This window comes from Podarcis pityusensis (genome assembly GCF_964106645.2).
Source record: "Podarcis pityusensis genome assembly, chromosome: 9".
Classification (NCBI taxonomy): Eukaryota; Metazoa; Chordata; class Lepidosauria; order Squamata; family Lacertidae; genus Podarcis; species Podarcis pityusensis.
In genome coordinates this window covers 2,470,510-2,490,818 of record NC_138034.1, presented here as the reverse complement: position 1 = coordinate 2,490,818, position 20,309 = coordinate 2,470,510, and the positions used below count along the sequence as shown (strand labels likewise).

Sequence of the window (20,309 nt, the reverse complement as noted above, 5' to 3'; positions counted from 1 at the left end):
ATAGGCAGTAATGCGCTCTGGTGGCCAATCATCAGTATTGCTCCAACTTTGGGTACTTCCTCCTGCTATATGAGAAATATCAGCGTTTCTTCGTGTACGCTTGGCCGAACTAGTGGGCATAATCCACATTGGTGGTAATACCCATCCCAGGAAACAAGTCCCACTCCATTTGGAAGGGAGTTGCTTGTATGCCCATTCTCCACATATCCACCACAACCATCGGGTCTGAGGTTTTTGGTACGTGGAGTGCATAAGGCTGTGGGAGTCATAAAGCCACGGCAAAGGCTTGTAATATTGCAGGGTGCCCCCTGACCTCGGCTGACCAGCACTCTGAGCTTTACAATGTATTGGACTGTATTGACCTTAAATTGAGTTGTATTTCCTCTGGGCAGTGATGACCTTATATGGTTTGTGGGTGGGTTAAAGCCTTGACCGGATGAGGTAACGTGAGACATTGGCAAACAGCCATGCGGCTGGAGAGAGACAAAGGATAATAAAAAAGTTACTGGAGGAGAGGGAAGTTCGAAAGGAGCTGCTCATACCATCCTGAAAATATTGCTGGCTCTCTGTGTCTTTATTTTATGCTAAACTGCGCCATTTGTAACGAATGGCTCCGACAAGTGGTGCCCCGCAAGATGAATGCCTCGCAAGACGAAAAACTCGCTAGACGAAAGGGTTTTTCGGTTTTGCGTTCCTTCGCTAGACGAATTTCCCTATGGGCTTACTTCGCAAGACGAAAACGTCTTGCGCTTTTTTCTTAAAGCCGCTTGAAGAGGCGAAGTTGCGACGGACCGTGCTTCGCAAGATGAAAAACATCGCAAGACGAAAAGACTCGCAGAACGAATTGTTTTCGTCTTGCGAGGCACCACTGTACTGCTATAAATCAGAGGGGCCCTGTTTAGGAAGATAAACATCTGCCAAAGTACTTAGCCAGCTGGTTTCTGCCTGGCGTGAAACACACAAGCATCTGCAAATATATCTTTTAAGCTCATTTTAAAATACAAGCCTCAATATCAAAAGTGGACTATTTATTACTGCGCTTGCAATTGTTTAAGATAAAATCTAATTTGGGAAAGAGAAGAAATGAGCACTGAACCACCAACATATTGCAAGTGAACTCTTTATTTACTGTGTTTGCTGTTAAGATAAAATTGATTTGGGAAAGAAACTTTTTCCATTTTTATGGATGTTTATTTTGTTTACAGGCAGTTGCCTTGGTGATATTATCTTGTGTAGATTGCAGTAGTCATTGTATCACCACCCCTCTGTTCACTGTTTTATTGGTATTCCCTCCATTATAGCGGGTGGGACTAGATGACCCTTGGGGCTCCCTTGCCTTCTCTTCGTTCATGTATATTCAGGGCTGCCATATGCCCGGATTTTCCAGGTCATTACCGGGATTTCTGGGGAGCGCTTTGGAGAAGTCAATGTAAGAATCGGGTTTTTTGGGGGGAGGGGTGTTCCTTTAAAAAGCTCAAGAACTTTCGGGGTGTCAAACCCAATAAAAATACCTAAGATAGAAAGAAAGAAAAGCGCAAGTCATTATTGATAGGGGGTGCGTGTGCTAAGTGTGCTTGTTTGGGGGGCGTCTGGCGCTTCTTGCAGGAGGTCTTTTCGCCCGCAGATCTTTGCGCAGCGCGCCGCGGCCACTCGGGGCGGCGCCTCCTCCTCCTGCTCCTCCTCCTCCTCTTCCTCGGCCGCCGCCGCTCCGTCCTGGGCGAGGCATGGCGGGCTCCGGGCGGAGAAGCCTCCTGCTGCTGCTGCTCCTGCAGCTGCTGGCGGGGCCGGGCGGCGCGGGTAAGCGGGGCCCCGGCGGGCCGGCGGAGGGAGGCTGGCGGGCGGGGAGGCGGGGGGCCGGGGGCCGGCCGGGGCTGGGCTCAGTCCGCCGGACCTCGGCTTGGCCATCTTCCTCGCAGAGCGATCCATCCACCGGACGGGCGGGACCGGGGAATCCCTGCCGCCTCCCAGGTGCCGCCGGACCCGGGGCTCTTTCGGGTGCAGACCGCTTTCCGCGCCCCCCCCCCGGGATATAGTGGTGCCCAGTCGTGCCCTCGCGGGGGGGGGTGAGTTCAGAGCCCGTGGTAATGATAAAAACGGATAAAGTAACTTTTATGTAAATGCGTGTTTCTGTTTTGCGGGATGGTACTGGAATAAGTGGGCACCGTAATCGGGGCTGAATAGCCTCATCCTATATTTGTCCGCTGGGAAGGAAGCCATCCTGGCTTTCCAAAGGATTGAATCCCAGGTAAGGGTATTTCTCTTTATGTCTACTCAGAAGAAAACCGCGTTGAGATCAAATGCTCCTTGCTCCCAAGTAAGTGGCTAGAGTAAGCAATGGATTGGCAACATTCATATCCCTTGGAATTAGGACAAAAATGCAGAGATCTTTGTTGGTCCAATTATATTTTTAAAAGGCTTCTGGGTCAATATGCACATAACTGCCGTAAATTGGTTGCTAACTTGTGAGAGGGAAGGAAGAGCATTTTGTACAGTTTCATATAATTCAAGCAATCCTCATGGGTCATTTTGCTCTGAATTATGATAAAGTAGGATTTTAGCAGGGGAGTATTTGACAAAGGTCCGTATAGTTAAAGCCGTGGTTTTCCCAGTAGTGATGTATGGAAGTGAGAGCTGGATCATAAAGAAGGCTGATCGCCGAAGAATTGATGCTTTTGAATTCTGGTGCTGGAGGAGACTCTTGAGAGTCCCATGGACTGCAAGAAGATCAAATGTATCCATTCTTCAGGAAATCAGCCCTGAGTGCTCACTGGAAGGACAGATCCTGAAGCTGAGACTCCAGGACTTTGGCCACCTCATGAGAAGAGAAGACTCCCTGGAAAAGACCCTGATGTTGGGAAAGATGGAGGGCACAAGGAGAAGGGGACGACAGAGGACGAGATGGTTGGACAGTGTTCTCGAAGCTACCAACATGAGTTTGACCAAACTGCGGGAAGCAGTGGAAGGCAGGAGTGCCTGGCGTGCTCTGGTCCATGGGGTCACAAAGAGTCGGACACGACTAAACAACAACAACATTTGACTTTTCCCTATCCATAACTACCCCACCCCCATTTTGGGCAGGGCAGTTGCCCTGCAAAGACTTGTCAATCTGACTTTTCTAGGCTAACTTTTACAGTGGGCTGTCCAGAAAAGATGCAGAAGTCTGTTTTTTGTCTTTACAAAGGGATGATGTTGGATACTGGAATTTAAAACTAATAGTTGAAGGTGGTTGTTTTGGTTGGGGATGAGAATCCTGCAGGCATTTAAGTGGATACAGGCTTGTGACATGTTATATGCTGAATGTTTCCTAGCTTTGGAGAGATTTCTGATGATTTAAGGCTTATTTGAAGGACAATTGAGGGCTTTGAACATTGGCATTGTAATCCTAGGGAGACAATGTGGAAGCAGATTTGCAATTCTGTTCTGCAGAAAAAACTGATGATGCTGTGACTACACTTCATTCTGGTTTTTATTCATACATAATCCCTCTTACCTATTTTATTAATGTATGTTTATATATTGAACATTCTCTGCTCTGGTACATATTTGTGTCCCTTCCTTTACCTTGTTAAACACAATCAAGCAAATTTGTTCTTATAAGCATATTGCTTTTTGCCCATCTTACACAATCATAATGGTAGAGTTGCCATATTTTCTTGCTTCCTTATACACATTTTGCTGCTTCCTATACATTTATGTGGGGCGTGGGAATCTTCTTCAGGAGGTACACAGAATGGATCTCTAAATAACTACTCTTCCAGAGATAAGTAGAACAGAAGTTAGTTTAGAAATGCACAATAAAGCAAAACAAAAATGTATCCAAAAACTGAGAGCATTAGGATTACAGTGGAAAGACTGGCTACAGAATCCTGTAGACTCCAGCTTGGTAAAAATTTTCTTTTTATTGAATGTATTTGAACTGCCTTGTATTCTTGCCAAGTAGATGGGAAAGGCATTTAATAAATAAAAAGAAAAATGAAGTATGCATTTTGAGTCATAATAGCTAATTTGCGGAAATGCAGTATTTAAGCTTCCTTTCTGTGTGAGGTGGTATGAAAATACTGTCTCAAAACTTTTGTTCAGTTTTAATGCTTGGTGTGATGTGAAGAAGAAAAATATTGAGAACATCAAGTTGAGCATTTTAACATTTTAATTTAAAAAATGCAAAGATGGGAGACTGAATATTGCAATGGAAGAAATGCAGTGATGCTTCTAGTCAAACTTCTGTTTCATGACATCAGTTACAACAATAGTATAAATCTGGTTGTTTGCCTTTGTCCTTCTGTTCCATATGAATCGCGAGAGACAGTTGAGCTAGACTGGTGCTGGGAGATGCAGATGGGCTGGATGTGCACCAGTAACGGAAGCTGAATCCTGAAAAGACTCTTGAGTCTAGGAAGTGGGGAGACTGCCTGTTCTGGCTGGTTTTGCTCCCCTGGAAGGAGCAGGTCCATGGACTGGGGTTGCTTCTGGATTCATCATTGTTAGAGGCTGGGCGGGCCCATTTCAAGCTTTGTCTGGCTTGCCAGTAATGCCCCCCCCTTTTGATAGAGATGACCTGGCCACTATATTCATACTCTGCAGTAATCCAATCTGAAATTTACTAGTGTGCTGTATATGGGCTGCTCTTGAAGAGAACCTAGAAACTTCCGTTGGCCCAAAATGAAGCCGCCCTAAATGACTTAATATTTGAAAAAACACGCCTTTCCATAGAGACGTGACCCTCTTGGGTGTTAAGACCAGCAGATGGGACTTTCTCAGCAATACCTGTGTATAGGATTTCAACCTAATTCTGTAGCTATGAGGCAACAGGTGGGAGTTTTCTGCTTCTTGCTGAGCTGAGAGGTGCTGAGCTCCTATGGCCTGAATACTGGATTTAGGCCCCAATCCCTGTTAACCATGAGTACAACCTCAGCCATAGGTATTGTCAAACTCAGTCCCACAGTGCATTGGATAATGAACTAGTTTGCATGGTGTTTTCCACTCGATAAAAGTGATTTATCACATTTGGGGACAGGAAGGCTGTTAAAATGAGGTTGCAATCTCAGCATAAGCCCAGATGAACTCAGTAGAACATACAGTTGTACATTGGTTCTCAAACTTAATCCATTCCGGAAGTCCGTTCCAAAACCAAGGCGTGCTTTCCCATAGAAAGTAATGCAAAATGGATTAATCTGTTCCAGACTTTTAAAAACAACCCCTAAAACAGCAATTTAGCATGAATTTAACATGGTCTTTTACGAGACCATTGATCCATAAAATAAAAGCAATAAACAATGTACTGTAGTCACACAATCAATCAGTAGCTGAACTGGGTTCACACAGTCACAAAAACAAAACAAAAAAGCCGCAAAAATACAAAATAGCAAAAACAGACCTCAGTGTGGCACTCAAATCGGAAGCCCGACACTCAAAACGGAGCACCTTTGGCTTCCAAAAAAAGTCCGCAAAACACTAACTTCTGGGTTTGCAGTGTTTGGGTTCCAAGTTGTTTGAGTACCAAGGTGTTTGAGAACCAAGGTACCACTGTACTAGAACATCACAGAGAACTCTGCTGGAAATTCCATTTGTAAGGAATTGCTTTAAACTGGCATCGGATTGGTGTGTGTGCCAGTTAAGATTAAAAAGTAATGTGCACATAATCCTTGTTACAAGACTGCAGAACTGCTTCCTATATAACTGGCTCTGAAATGCGGTTTACAAAGTCTTTGATTAAACCATAAGTGATTATGGTTCTCTACAGATGTTTATCCTCAAGCAAGAGTATTAAATGTTTTTGAGAAAGGAGATGCAGCTGCTAGTTTCAAATATGAAAGCTTTTCTCCTGTGGTTTTCCTTTGATTGTCTTACGCTCTACTTCTAATAATGCAAATTTTCCAGTAGGCTACAGAGAAATTAGAGCAATAGGAGTGCTTATGTAACTCCCCAAATGAGAATGCTAATATGGATATGTTGGCAATGATCACTGTGAAAGCCAGTGGAGCTGGCAATACAATTCTGTGTAACTGGCCTGGAAAATAGTAGTTTACAGTACAGTGTGGCTATAACAGATTATGTACCTGCACGCAGGCCTTGCTGCATTGGAGACTTGATTTTGCAACTCTCTAGGAGCCTCAAGGCTGTCCCTAATTTGCATATGCATTTACATAAAATGTCAATTTGCATTCATAAACTTCACAAAATAGACAAACTATGTGTGGCTATAATAGGAATACCTTACAGCCATCTTCCTTTGCATCCTTCTTTCTTTTTTCATATTGTGTCCTTTGACCCCTTTCCCCCCATAACAATTGCCTTCTGGGCGCACTGATTAAAACAGCTTGGTATAAAAATGTTCATATGTATGTATGTATGTCATTTTGGGGTTTAATCCCATGCACTGAATTCCCTATGAATTCCCTATGAATACATCTGAGTCAGCATGCACTGGATCAGTGTGTTTACTAAAATTTAGGCATGATTTCAGCACCTCTTAACAGATGGCTGGTGAAAGCTTGCCTGTATGACAGCCGACCGCAGCATTATTGCTATTGCCAGACAGCTTGCAAGGCCACAACTTGAATAATTGTCCTTACATTAATGTCTACAAAATGCCAACTGCTTTCCAAATAATTCAGAAGGGAACATTTCTCTGCTCTGTTAAGCTCTTAATCTGAGATTGCCACTGCACAGAGGGGAAGGAAAGCGTATTGAATAATATAGGAGGACTATGGATGAAAGATGCAGCGTGTCAGGGTAAATATGGAAACCATGGAAAGGGAGGAGGGGAAGTCACCAGAGAAACAATTTACATTTTAAGTTAAAACATGTTAAGATTTTGTGTGTGTGTGTGTGTGTGAGAGAGAGAGAGAGAGAGAGAGGGAGAGAGAGAGAGAGAAATTAATAAGATTTTTTAATTTAAAAAAAGGCATAAATATACAACCCAGTTGCATTCCTTGTAACAACCAGGTACAATTTATATTTCCCACTGGTTCATTGCTAAGCTTGCAAGATGATGATGTTGTTATTTTATCATTTATACCCTGCCCATCTGGTTGGGCCACCCCAGCTACTCTGGAAGGCTTCTAATGCATATAGAAACACAATAAAACATCAGCATAAAAAAATTCCCAATCTAGGGCTGCATTCAGATGTCTTCTAAAAGTTGTGTAATTCTTTATCTCCTTGGCATCTGAGGTAGCCTCTGCTGATGTTTACCTATAAATTCTGTTTTCAGCATCAAAGTTTTATAGCTTTTTGAACACTGTGGTAAATTTAGGATTTGAGCCAAATTTAGCAGAATATTGTGGTGTCAGCACTCACATTTTCTGCATCTACTACTGCTGTTGGCTTTCTCAAATTGCTCCAGGTTGCATAACGTGATTTTTCAGCCGGGGTGGTGGCAGTGGTGAAGAAGCTAATATTTCATGGAAACTATCAGATTTATATACAGTGTTACCTTGAAAGTTGAACGGAATCCGTTCCGGAAGTCCATTCGACTTCGAAAACGTTCAAAAACCAAAGCTCCTGCAGCCGAGCGGAAGCCACGTCAGACGTTCGGGTTCCAAAGAATGTTCGCAAACCAGAACACTCACTTCTGGGTTTGCAGCTTTCGGGAGATAATACGTCTGAGTACCAAGGCGTTTGGGATCCAAGGTACGACTATACAAACAATAGTGTGGATTTCTCTGTTTTCTCTCAGTTTTTCCAGGTGTATTTCAATAAATGGTGTGTAGTACAGACTATGGAGTATCATAGACAAAAATTGATAATGTGTGAAATTCAAATGGTTGAAGTGAGAGTAAAATATTTTCATGACAGAACAGCTGTTATTTACAGGGGTAACTGGTCCGCATTACACTTGAACCAATGTTAGCATTAATCAAAGTCAGCTGTATCAAGTCCACTTCTAACTATGGTTGCGAATTTTTCTTTGGCGCTAACTGTGGTTAGCAAAAACACTACTGCCTCCATAAGGCAGACCATAGCTACATCCAAAACCGAAAGAGAGAGCGAATGTCCATGCAAACTGGGAGGTGTCAACCCACACCTCCAAACTATAGTTAGCAAAGTGTTACTTTTCCTTGCAGTGTGATTTACATGGAGGAGAATGAAACAGCCCACAGGATGGTTAACAGGGTATGTGGGGTCATAATCTGTGGCCACAAATGCAATACACTTCCCAAGCTGTAAATACCCTTATTACGGAACTCCCACGTAAATGGGAGATTGCCTGTACTTGCCCTTCTCATCCACTGAATTGTTGCGCCTTCTCTGGAGAAGGAAAAACTTAAACACGATGCAGAGTTCCCAAAAAATAGACCAGAGGCAATTGTATTTCACCCAGCAGATCTTTACTGCTACTGAAGGCAGATGAGCATAATGGTCACAAATCCAATACATTCAGGATTGGCACATTCCATAAACAATCCAGTTGCAGCCCTTACAAAAACTAACAAGACTAAACCATAACGCTAAGCATGCTATGTACAGAGCACCACACCAGAAGGAAGAGAGATAGAAAGTAAGAAAGACCTTAACAGAAAGAGATAAGAGAACCAGTTTAAGTCAGCTGTACTTAGCTTCTCTGAAGGTATAACCCAAACATCATGAAACTACTTTCACACAGAGAAGCTTCCAGAAACCTGTTGAATGAATTTGAGTAGGAAAGATCTCTACACATTAGATCAATACTTTCTGCACCAAGAAATGCAAACCGACATGACTATCATGCAGATTTTTACCTTACTTGTATTAAGTCATAAGTCAAATTTGAAAAAGCATAAATTGTTGCTTCTTCTTTCCTCCTATACAGGCAATTCCCCGTTTACACGGGTTGTGTTCCATGTCATCGTGTGTGTCAGTGGAGCGGGTGTAAGCCTACCCCGTTCCACCCCTTTCCAGGGCCAAAAACGGCGTGCACGTCCGTGGTCACGTGCCAATCGAGCACGTGCAAAATGGTTGCCATCTGTATACAAAGTAGGAGAATTGTAATGTTTGTGTTACCTCTTTTCCATCTGTACAGGTATGTCTGAACCTTCCTTTATTGCTAAAAGTGAAGACCGTCTGTTTAAATACTTATTTGAAGATTATGAAAGATGGGTTCGCCCAGTAGAGCGTCTGAACGACACAATCAAAGTGAAGTTTGGCCTTGCAATTTCCCAGTTAGTGGATGTGGTACGTTGGAAACTTCTACTGTTTGCTCTTTAAATAGGCATAGCAGCGTAAAGTAGTTGCTTGTCAGAAGCGCATCGTCTGAACAGCATCCCTGGCTTTTTCACACAGCCTCTTCTCCTCATAAAGAGGATGCCATAACTCCACACAGGGTGTTGGGGTTGCAAAAGTTGTACGTGTGTTATTGGTCACTTGCTGTTGAGAGGATAGGAGGAAGGAACCATGCATTCATATGCTATCTGTTCACACAGGCCTGGTTTGCATGTTATAAAAAGCCAGAGTTTGCTTTAAAGCATAGTTTAATCATGAATATGCCTTTTGCTTATTGTGTCCTCTTGTAGCTCATACAAGCCATACTATGCCTTGTTGTGTTGTCTAAATCCAGTCAATTGTTTATTTGTTTCAAATAAACAATGAGCTGTAAGCTACAAATAAACCAGCATTCATTCTCAGGTTATTTCTGACTTACCGCTTGGTAAGCCTGGGCTTGGAAGACATGTCAAGCAATAGCATGGCTTCTTTGAGCTGCGCAGGAGAGGAGAAGCTGTGCAGGAGCCTGTCTGCAAGTGAGAGGCATGGTCACAATCCAGCCCTGGTTGAAGAGGAGCTTGCTTCTTCTGTCATGTATCTGAGGCCTCTGTGTGTAGACAGAAGTGGGAGAGTTCCGGCACCTCTTTTTTAAAAAGAAAAATAGCACTGTATGAGATGATTCTCAAACAATTATCTTCAAAGGAACTGCTAACTTGATTTCTTGTAGCTGCCAGACTTTCTTTTGCACAAAAATGGAATAACTTAAATGATATGTCTCTCGAGTTGTGGTATAAAAACTTACTGAACCTCACAACTGCTGAAAAGATAGCCCACGAGATTCATGTGATGCAAGGGTAAGAACCAGTAGAACAATTGGGACTTTTATCTTATGTTTGACCTGCACGACTTCTTACCTGCACCTAAAAAAAAATTCCTGTCCTAAATAATATGTTAGTTTAATGAACCTATGTAGAATTGTAATTATTATGTAAGTATTTCTCTGATGACTTTCCACACTCTTGTGTTGAAAAATTTAAAAAAGTTTTTGAAAAGGAAAGAAAAACTTTCCAGCCAATAATAAATAGATTAAAGTTCCTCCAATGCCCCAGAGCAACCACAACACAGCGTTAGTCTGGGGCATTTTGGGAAATTCAGGTGTCAGCCTGGAGCCTGCCCTGGTGAGACCTGTAGAATATATGCCATATATTAATTGACCGCTGTCTGGAAGTGAGAGAAGTGTACTGTCATTCATATAAAATGCTTTTTTCTTTCAATAGGATGAGAAAAATCAACTGATGACAACAAATGTTTGGTTGAAGCAGGTGAGTAGTATATTAGGAAAAAGTTTGGACTGTAACCATGATGTTGGGAGGGATGTTGATTTATACCGTTTGGTTGCAACTGAGGTGTATTATTCAGTGAAAACTCAAATAACCAGGTTGCTACAGCGGTGATGAAATCCTATGCACACTATTCTGGGAATAAATCCCGTTGAATTCAGTGGTGCTTATTTCTGAATAGACCTGTATATAATTGCACTGTAAAGTAAATAAATTAGTTTATCAATTAATACTATCTTTACTCTCTTTGTAGGAATGGATTGATGTAAAACTGAAGTGGGACCCTAAAGATTATGCTGGAATAACATCTATCCGTGTCCCTTCAGATTCTATATGGATCCCAGATATTGTTTTGTATGACAAGTAAGTATTTAATGTTTTTTAACACAATTATTACCGTTGCAAAAATTAAAGAGAGAAATAATTTGAATAAGTTGTATTTTGAAATTGCTAGAGTTGAGAGCATCTTTTTTTCTGAAATGATATATTTGGCACGATAGCATGGCATTCATGCAGAATTTTCAAATGAGAGTAATAGTTTCAAACCATGAAATATATTATGTTTGCTGGAGAGATGTATTTTCTTCAGTTATGTGTGCTGTGTGGTGAAAGAGACATTCCACAGAACACTACCTGAGTGATTTGCATCTCACTAAATGGCAGCCTCATGGTCTTTGTTAGATAAAAGAAGTAAAAAGTAAAAGGGACCCTTTAGCCATTCATTTTGTAAGAGCAAAAGCGGAGTGTTATAAGAGATAGTGAAATGCAAGCAGAACAGTAGTTATAATAATAATAATAATTTATTATTTATACCCCACCCATCTGGCTGGGTCCCCCAGCCACTTTGGGCGGCTTCCAACAAAACACTAAAATACAATATAACCTATTAAACATTAAAAGCTTCCCTAAAGAGGGCTGCCTTTAGATGTCTTCTAAAAGTTTGATAGTTATTTTTCTCTTTGACAACTGGTGGGAGGGCGTTCCACAGGGCGGGTGCCACTGCCAAGAAGGCCCTCTGCCTGGTTCCCTGTAACTTGGCTTCTTGCAGTGAGGGAACCGCCAGAAGGCCCTCGGCGCTGGACCTCAGTGTCCGGGCAGAACGATGGAGGTGGAGATGCTCCTTCAGGTATACTGGACCGAGGACCGAGGGCTTTCAAGGTCAGCACCAACACTTTGAATTGTGCTTGGATGTGTACTGCGAGCCAGTGTAGGTCTTTCAAGACTGGTGTTATATGGTCTCGGCGGCTGCTCCCAGTCACCAGTCTAGCTGCCGCATTCTGGATTAGTTGTACTTTCCGGGTCACCTTCAAAGGTAGCCCCACATAGAGCACATTGCAGTAGTCCAAGCGAGAGATAACCAGAGCATGCACCACTCTGGCGAGACAGTCCACGGGCAGGTAGGGTCTCAGCCTGCGTACCAGGTGGAGCTGGTAGGCAGCCGCCCTGGACACAGAATTGACCTGTGCCTCCATGGACAGCTGTGAGTCTAGAGTGACTCCCAGGCTGCTCACCTGGTCCTTCAGGGACACAGTTACCCCATTCAGGACCAGGGAGTCTTCCACACCTGCCCGCCTCCTTCCCCCAAAAACAGTACTTCTGTCTTGTCAGGATTCAACCTCAATCTGTTAGCCGCCATCCATCCTTCAACTGCCTCCAGACACTCACACAGGACCTTCACCTCCTTCACTGGTTCCGATTTGAAAGAGAGGTAGAGCTGGGTATCATCCGCATATACTGATGAATACCCAGCCCAAACCCCCTGATGATCTCTCCCAGCGGCTGCATGTAGATGTTGAAAAATATGGGGGAGAGGACAGAACCCTGAGGCACCCCACAAGTGAGAGCCCAGGGGTCTGAACACTCATCCCCCCCACCACTTTCTGAACACAGCCCAAGAGGAAGGAGCGGAACCACCGTATAACAGTGCCCCCAGCTCCCAGTCCAGAAGGATGTTATGGTTAATGGTGTCAAAAGCTGCTGAGAGATCCAGCCGAACTAGGAAACAGCTCTCACCTTTGTCCCTAGCCCGCCGGAGATCATCGACCAGTGCAACCAAGGCAGTTTCAGTCCCATGATGAGGCCTGAACCCCGACTGGAAGGGATCCAAATGGTCCGCTTCTTCCAGGCGTGCCTGGAGTTGTTCAGCAACCACTCGCTCAATCACCTTGCCCAAGAATGGAAGATTTGAGACTGGGCAATAGTTGGCCATATTGGCAGCATCTAAAGATGGTTTTTTAAAAAGCGGTTTGATAACCGCCTCTTTCAGCAGGTCTAGGAAGGCTCCCTTACAGAGAGAAGCATTCACCACCCCGCGAAGCCCATCACCCAGCCCTTCTCGGCTAGCTTTTATAAGCCAGGATGGGCAAGGATCAAGGAGACAGGTGGTTGGTTTCGCTCGTCCAAGCAGCCTGTCTACATCCTTGGAGGTAACAGATTGGAATTGATCCAACACAACTTGACTAGACAGGACTCTAGCACTCTCCCGCCCCGGCCCTGCTCCCACGGTGGAGTCTACCTCTTCCCGAATCTGAGCGACTTTATCTGCAAAAAACTTGCAGGAGATCATGTGGCCCGTACTGGGCCCTGATGTAGCAGGTGGTTCCGCTAAATTGCAAACCACCTGAAAAAGTCTCCTGCTGCTGTTTTCTGCAGATGCAATAGAGGCGGTGAAGAAAGTCTTCTTCGCCGTCGCTATCGCCACTTGGTAGGCTCGACATTGAGCTCTAACCCGTGTCTGGTCAGCTTCAGAATCAGTTATCTGCCACCGGCACTCTAGCCATCTCAACGATTGTTTCATTGCGCTCAGATCTGTGGAAAACCACGGGGCTGTCCGGACGCCATGCAATTGGAGAGGGCACTTCAGACCAAACAATCAATAGCCCTGGTTAACTCCACATTCCAGCGGGCCACCAGGGAATCAGCTGAAAGGCCATCAACATGGGATAAAACATCCCCTACCACTCCCTGGAAACCATTTGGATCCATTAAGTGGCGGGGGCAGACAATCCGAATCTGTCCCACCTCCCTGCAGAGGGGAAGGGTTGCGGAGAAGTCCAGTTGCAGCCAAGTATTACAGCTCTGGGAAGGCCATGCCTGCCCCCTGAAAGTTTCTGAGAAATTATGCCTGACTTCTGTTGTCTGCCACTTTCTGCAGTGACTGGGAGCTGCCCATTTGCTTCTTGGAGAAGGGGTGTGGCTCAGTGGTAGATCACATTCTGGCAGCACATATTCTGGAAACCTGAGAAACACACAGTGGCTTACCAGCTTCAGATGAAGGCTATGAGAGGGGGACTCTGCCGGTCAGGACACATTAGCTAGAGAAGTGGGTATGAGAAATAGATCAATCTAGGTCATGTTTTACATTTCAAGCTTATATCTTGGTCCTTCTGAAATTGAAGACTCTTTTTAAAGGAGTCCTTCACACAAAATTACAATTAAAGGTTGGCTTTCAGAAAGTGACTCAAATGAAGGTATTCAAAGCTTAATCTGTTACTTTGTGATTCGAGAACCTGTCCCCCGCTTGGGAATAATAAAGACACGTGGACACAGTATATTAGGTTAATGGGCTAGAAAAGGCCACAACTTTATTGATTACAGCATGTGAGAAGGTATTGGCTTAGGCATTGGACAACACCAAATTTGACTCCACCCACTTGGAGAGGGGTGAGTCTGATGAGGGGTTAACCACCAGTAGGGGGAGCCTGTTGATGCAAATACAACTATAAGCTCTCCCCTGATGTCACTGGGGGTCGTGCCATGGCCCCCCGCCACACAGGGCATCAGACAGGATCCACGACTGCCAGATTCCTTTAATGGAATACCCATAAGTGAAGGGGTAGGCGATGGCCACACCTTGCCCTTCCATACACCAACAACACATTCCAATGCCTAACCAATTTGTGCATTTAATTGCTTCAATTTCCTGCCCAGAGCCTCGTAGTCTCTTTTGATCTTCTGGAGGCTATTGCTTGCAGTGTCACTGGTTCCCACATGAACCAAGAGGAAGGGGTATTTGTCAGTGGGTTTTATGATTCCTTGCAGTCATTCAGTTACATCTTGGATCTTAGCCCCGGGGAGACAGCACACTTCCCGAGACATCTTGTCAGGCCCACAGATCACTGCTTCTGTTCCCCTCAGTAGGGAATCCCCTATCACCACTACACGCCTCCTCTTAGGTTTGGTCGGGGTTCTTCCGTGAGCTGTCCGTTCCAAGGTCGCCTGCACATTCCCTGAGGACTGACTTTGCTGCTCGTCTTCATATACCTGTATCGACTGTAATGAGGGAGAGATCCTCAAATGGAGTCTGCTCTTCGTCTTCCATGCTAGGGGAGAGGACCTCAAAGCGATTGTGTATTTCTAAACAATCAGAGCGAACCCTGGGCCTCCTACTTCTTTGAGTCACATTTCTCCATATATCTGGCTCCTGTGTTGGTGAACTAGCGTCCTTCTCAGGGGAGTCCCCTGTCTCCTCCTTGGTGGAGACGGTGTGCTCTGTTGCTTCCAAGAAGAGCTCCAGGTCTCTAATTCTTTGGAGCGTAGCTACACGTTCCTCCAGTTGCTGGACTTTGTCTTTTAAGAGGGCAATCAACATGCAATTGCTGCAGGTAAAGCTGCCTGCAACCTTTGGCAAGATGGCAAACATTGCGCAGGAACCGCAGGCGACTGCAGCTGTTCCCTCCCCCTCCATCTTGAGAACGTGTCGTTGGGGGTGGCTACAGCGGTCCTCCATCATAAAAAGCGTGAAGACAGGACAAATAACTCCCCCGCCAAAAAAAAACCTAGGTCTCCCCCAACAAACGTTTGAGACTAGCTCCCCTAAATCTAAAAGATGGATCAAACTGCGAGCGCTGCTAGGCACGCGCCACTGCCCTGCAAGCTCTGAGAAGCTCCTCCCACAGCTAATCACCTTCCTCAACAGAAACCCTGCCCCGTCTGACCTTTGCACAGGGAGAGCAGCCAATCAGCCACAAAGAAACACACACACACACACAAGAAAACCCTTTTTGCTCCTTCTTCAACTGCTGCCCTGCAAGCTCTGATAAGCTCCTCCCACAGCTAATCACCTGCCTCAACCCAGTGCAGATCGGTTGTCCCAGTGCACCCCCCCCCATGGGACCCACTCCCTGGCAGCCCTGACCCCTCCCCTTAAGAACAAAAAAAAAACCTTAAAAAACCCCAAACAAACCACAATAAAACAATACAAACAAAAAACTGTAAAAATTACAAATACATCAAAATCAAACAAATTCCCAAGCCCAACCAAACATCCATCCCCCCCACCCCCACATACAAAAAATTCAAAAAGGAAAAAGAAAATTTTAAAACATTTAAAAAAGAACTCTGCACCCCTCCGAGTCCTCCTGGACAGCAGCAGCAGTAGCAGCAAGGGTCCTTGTGAGGCCTGTCAGGCCCCGCCCTGGGCCAGGTGGTGAATGGCAGGAGCAGGGCCCTCAGGCACTTACTACAGGTTTAAGCTGAAGGAGGAGTCACTCCTTGAAATAGGTGTCTTCAGAAAGTTTTGGAGCTCAGCTTTCCTCTGTGTGCTGGAAATGCTGCCACATATAAAGTGCAGAGCTTTGCGTGCGACCTTAGCAGCCATAGCATATGGGGCCCTCCAAAGTAGTCTCAGGACTGATCAGGCCGCTTAGAGTCCTAGAACTAACTCTTACATGAATTTGCAGGAAAGAATAAAAGACCTTTATTATGGATCTTGACATCCATAACCTTCAGCATAACTTGGTATAAATCAATTAAATATATTACAAACAAAGAATGGGTGAAATCGTTCTTCAAACAAATCTCTAGCTTGCAGAAAGCCCATTTAGCAGACCACTTTTAATACAGCAAATGCCTTGCTTGTTGATTTCAAACCAAATATAAGAACCATTCCTTCTTTGCAGTCTCTGAATGTGTATGGGTTCTTGAGCTAGAGTTTTGAGTGACTCCCTGTCTCCATTCCCCGTTTGCCCACATCAAAGGGTATTTCTCCTGCCTTTCCCGTCAGTTCTCTTCCCAGCACAGTTGTCTTCCCGGCTTCAAGGTAACGATAGTCTTGCTGGATTGTTAGTGTGCATTGTTTGTTGTTTTCAAACAAAATACAAAAAACCATTTATTTTGACCTCATTCTGTACTGGGTGCCACTGTTAAGAGCGTCACATAAACATCTGAAAATAACCAAGTAAAATGTTTGAGGAAAATAACTTCAGCATGTTACATTTTTAAATAACTTTTCATTGAACATTTTTTCAGTGCAGATGGTCGTTTTGAAGGAACATCTACAAAAACAGTAGTGAAACATGATGGCACAATTGCTTGGACTCCTCCAGCAAATTACAAAAGTTCCTGTACCATAGATGTCACTTACTTTCCATTTGACCGCCAGAACTGCTCCATGAAGTTTGGATCCTGGACGTATGATGGCTCACAAGTTGACATAATTCTAGTGGATGATGAAGTAGACAAGAGAGATTTCTTTGATAATGGAGAATGGGAAATAGTAATGGCAACAGGAATCAGAGGGAACAGAACTGATGGGTGTTGCTGGTATCCATTTATTACCTACTCATTTATAATTAGACGCTTGCCTCTCTTTTACACACTGTTCCTTATTATTCCCTGCATAGGGTTGTCCTTCTTAACCGTCCTTGTCTTTTACCTTCCGTCTTATGAAGGTGAGAAAATTTCTTTGTGCACATCAGTTCTGGTTTCCTTAACGGTCTTTCTGCTTGTCATTGAAGAGATCATACCGTCATCTTCCAAAGTTATACCTCTTATCGGCGAGTACTTGGTATTCACGATGATATTTGTTACATTATCCATTGTAATAACTGTCTTTGCTATTAACGTTCACCATCGGTCCTCGTCTACGCACGATGCAATGGCACCTTGGGTCCGCAGGATATTCCTTCACAAACTTCCAAAACTGCTTTGTATGAGAAGCCACGTCGACAGGTATTTCACTCAGGAGGGGGATGCCAACAATGCGGATGGTGCTGAGGCATCTCGGATTACCCTGGAAGCCGCCCTAAATTCTATCCGATATATTACAAGGCACATTGTCAAGGAGAACGAAGTACGTGAGGTGTGTGTATTAGTTAACGTTGCAGTCAACTCTTGAGGCTGGCAGTCTGGAACAGCAGCATGTGCAGTTGTGGAGTTAATCATAAGTAAAATCCTTGCCTGCTCATGTCAAATATATCCTGCACTGTAGATATCTCATATTTTCAGACAGCATGATCTCTAATAGAAGTAACTAGGCAACTTTTGCATGAGAATAATTTCAAAGGTGAAAATGGACACTTTCAGAGATAATGCAGAAATCCTTATTTAAAATGTTATGCCTTTGTGGTGCAACAAATAGGCTCCCTGCCCCATTTTAAATCATATGGGCTACTCCTTAGGAACAACCATTTCATTATGATATAAAGGGAGCCACAATAAGTTATGTTTGGGGCAATTTAATTTTGCACCTAGCCCGATAAGAGAGACAGTAGGGTTTGTGCCATTATTATTACTCTTTAGTTGTAGTGTGTATACAAATATTCTGGAGTGTATTTCAGAAAAGGTACTGATTTTCTTTCTTCTCTCTCTAGGTTGTTGAAGACTGGAAATTTATAGCTCAGGTGCTTGATCGTGTGTTCTTATGGACGTTCCTTCTGGTTTCAATTATTGGATCGCTGGCTCTATTTATTCCTGTAATCCACAAGTGGGCAAACATAATAGTCCCAGTCCATATTGGAAGCACCAACAAATAAGTGTGTGATGAGGACAAAATTGTACCAGTCTTTCTAGAAATATTAATCTTAGAGGTAAATAGTAGTGAAATTATCTGGCACATTTTAATCTACAGTTCTGAAATCTTGGAAGGTGTGGGTTGGAGTTCATGCTTATGTTTAAGCATAGACCTCTTAGGACATATGCATTTTTCCCCCTTAAGTGTTAGTTCATTGCTTTCCTATTAGAGCTCACTGGTATGCCATTGCTGCCTTGATGTGCCCTAAAACCACCTGTGGAATAAGTGAGGGGCAATGTAGAGTAAAGGACACTCCAAATGTAAATACTAATAACAATCACTTTTAAGACCTGCTACCTGCCATCTGCCAGCATTGGAAGGCTACTTCATCAAGTGGAACGAGATCCAACTGCTCATCCCTTCCCCCTTGCCAGAGAAGAGTTGGGAGGGAGCTGCTGCCAGGTGTATCACCAGGGAGGAACAAGGACAAGGAGAGGAAGTTCTCTCTGAACAATCCTGATCCCACCCCATATGGGTGCCATGTTCTCTTCCGCTCCTGTATTGTGTTTTGTAAGCCACATTGAGAGAGGCAGGATATATGAATAATGCAAAACATTTTAAGCCTTAGTAATCCCGTACAAGGCTTCGGTAAGACAGGACACTATTATAATCCTCAAACGGGGGCTGAGAGTGGGTGGCTTAAAGTAATCTAGCGAGTTTGTGATCTGAAACTGGCCTGTTCGTAGCTCTGTATTGTGGTTTCGTGCTTTCACCTAGCTCCAACATACCTTTCTGCAGTGCTTCTGTTGGCCTATGATCCTTTATCTGCCAGGTCTCCACCACAGCTAATATTCTTTAGAGTCTCTTCTAATGTCCACTGCTTGTTTGGACACATAGCACAACACGGCAGGGTCCCAAGATGTAGGCCTAGGAAACCTTCATCCCCTGAAGAGCCAAAGGAATTTATTTTGCAACAGATTCTGAATATGAAATTGGGTGGGGGGGATGCTAGCATATATTTACTTTTGTGTAAGTATTTGGGACGGGATGGGTGGAAAAGAGAATGAAGCGCCTGAGAGCCACAAGGTCTCAGTCTGATTTAGCGTGAGGCTTCTGTTATTTTCAGTTCTACAACACACATGGAAATGTTCAAGTATAAACAAGTTAATGTTTCATCGGTAGATTGCCTTAGAAGACTGGGAAATGTTGGGCTACCTAACAAAATGCATTTCTCCCCTTGGTCTCAATTTTTAATACTTTGGGGGGGGGGGGCGGCGGCTGTAGACTTGGATGTGGAAAATGAATATAAGAGCTAATGGATCAGCAGCTATTTCTGCAATCATGAGGTGTTTTTTATTACAGAAGGTGACTTAGAATCATAAGTTGTAAAGTTGGAAGGGACCCCATGGGTCATCTAGTCCAACCCCTGCAATGCAGGAATCTTAGCTAAAGACATAACTGTGATATGGTGGCTAACAAGTTATTTTCCTACATGCACGGGTTCACTCCACTGTTCTTATGGAGAAAAACATGTTGTGTAAATGGGTCTTAAATTTAACATACTAACAAATATCAAATACTGAAATTAAAAAGTCTCTGAACATTTGCATGTTATGTCAAAAAAAGAAGACTGTAATGCTGTTTAAAATCACTTTAGAGATACAGTATAAAGTAGGAAAACCATATCAACCATGGGCTGCAGTCTGTTAAAAATTCATATTTGTGTTTGGCATAAGATAGTGGTCCTTGATGGTTTTGTCTTCTGAGCAGAGGAGGGTTATTAAAGTATCTGGATGAGTCCAGTTTTTAAAGTGTTTTTAAAGAGAATTTCCAAGTTTGCCAGCTTCGCTAATGCATTTTGGGAGAAATCTTATACTAATGATAATAAACTAAATATTGCATTTGGTACTCATTGACATCGGAGGACATGGGTGACGCTGTGGTCCAAACCACTGAGCATCTTGGGCTTGCTGATCAGAAGGTTGGCAGTTCGAATCCCTGCAACGGGGTGAGCTCCAGTTGTTCGGTCCCTGCTCCTGCCAACCTAGCAGTTTGAA

General features: G+C 43.9%; 1 protein-coding gene across 4 annotated transcripts; it reads left to right on the top strand.

The window, feature by feature from the left end:
• Positions 1 to 1,696: 1,696 nt before the first annotated feature.
• Positions 1,697 to 20,160, top strand: CHRNA5 (cholinergic receptor nicotinic alpha 5 subunit). Of its 4 annotated transcripts, none has more exons than XM_081021568.1 (6): positions 1,697 to 1,797; positions 9,002 to 9,153; positions 10,458 to 10,502; positions 10,774 to 10,883; positions 16,770 to 17,592; positions 18,113 to 20,160. In XM_081021568.1, the coding sequence occupies exons 1-6, from the start codon at positions 1,725 to 1,727 to the stop codon at positions 18,272 to 18,274; spliced, it is 1,365 nt and encodes a 454-aa protein (XP_080877694.1). In that variant the 5' UTR covers positions 1,697 to 1,724; the 3' UTR covers positions 18,275 to 20,160. The 4 variants fall into 4 exon arrangements, with proteins under 4 accessions (XP_080877694.1, XP_080877693.1, XP_080877696.1 ...); XM_081021567.1 differs by having other exon boundaries at positions 16,770 to 17,601; XM_081021570.1 differs by lacking the exon at positions 1,697 to 1,797 and adding an exon at positions 2,007 to 2,245 and having other exon boundaries at positions 16,770 to 17,601.
• The last annotated feature ends 149 nt before the right edge of the window (positions 20,161 to 20,309 follow it).

Excerpts from the sequence above, each read along its gene's own strand:
- CHRNA5 (XM_081021567.1), top strand. The coding sequence starts at position 1,725 with ATGGCGGGCTCCGGGCGGAGAAGCCTCCTGCTGCTGCTGCTCCTGCAG. Across the intron at positions 9,154-10,457 it reads TTTCCCAGTTAGTGGATGTG|GATGAGAAAAATCAACTGAT; the intron begins GTACGTTGGAAA and ends TTCTTTCAATAG. Across the intron at positions 10,503-10,773 it reads CAAATGTTTGGTTGAAGCAG|GAATGGATTGATGTAAAACT; the intron begins GTGAGTAGTATA and ends CTCTCTTTGTAG.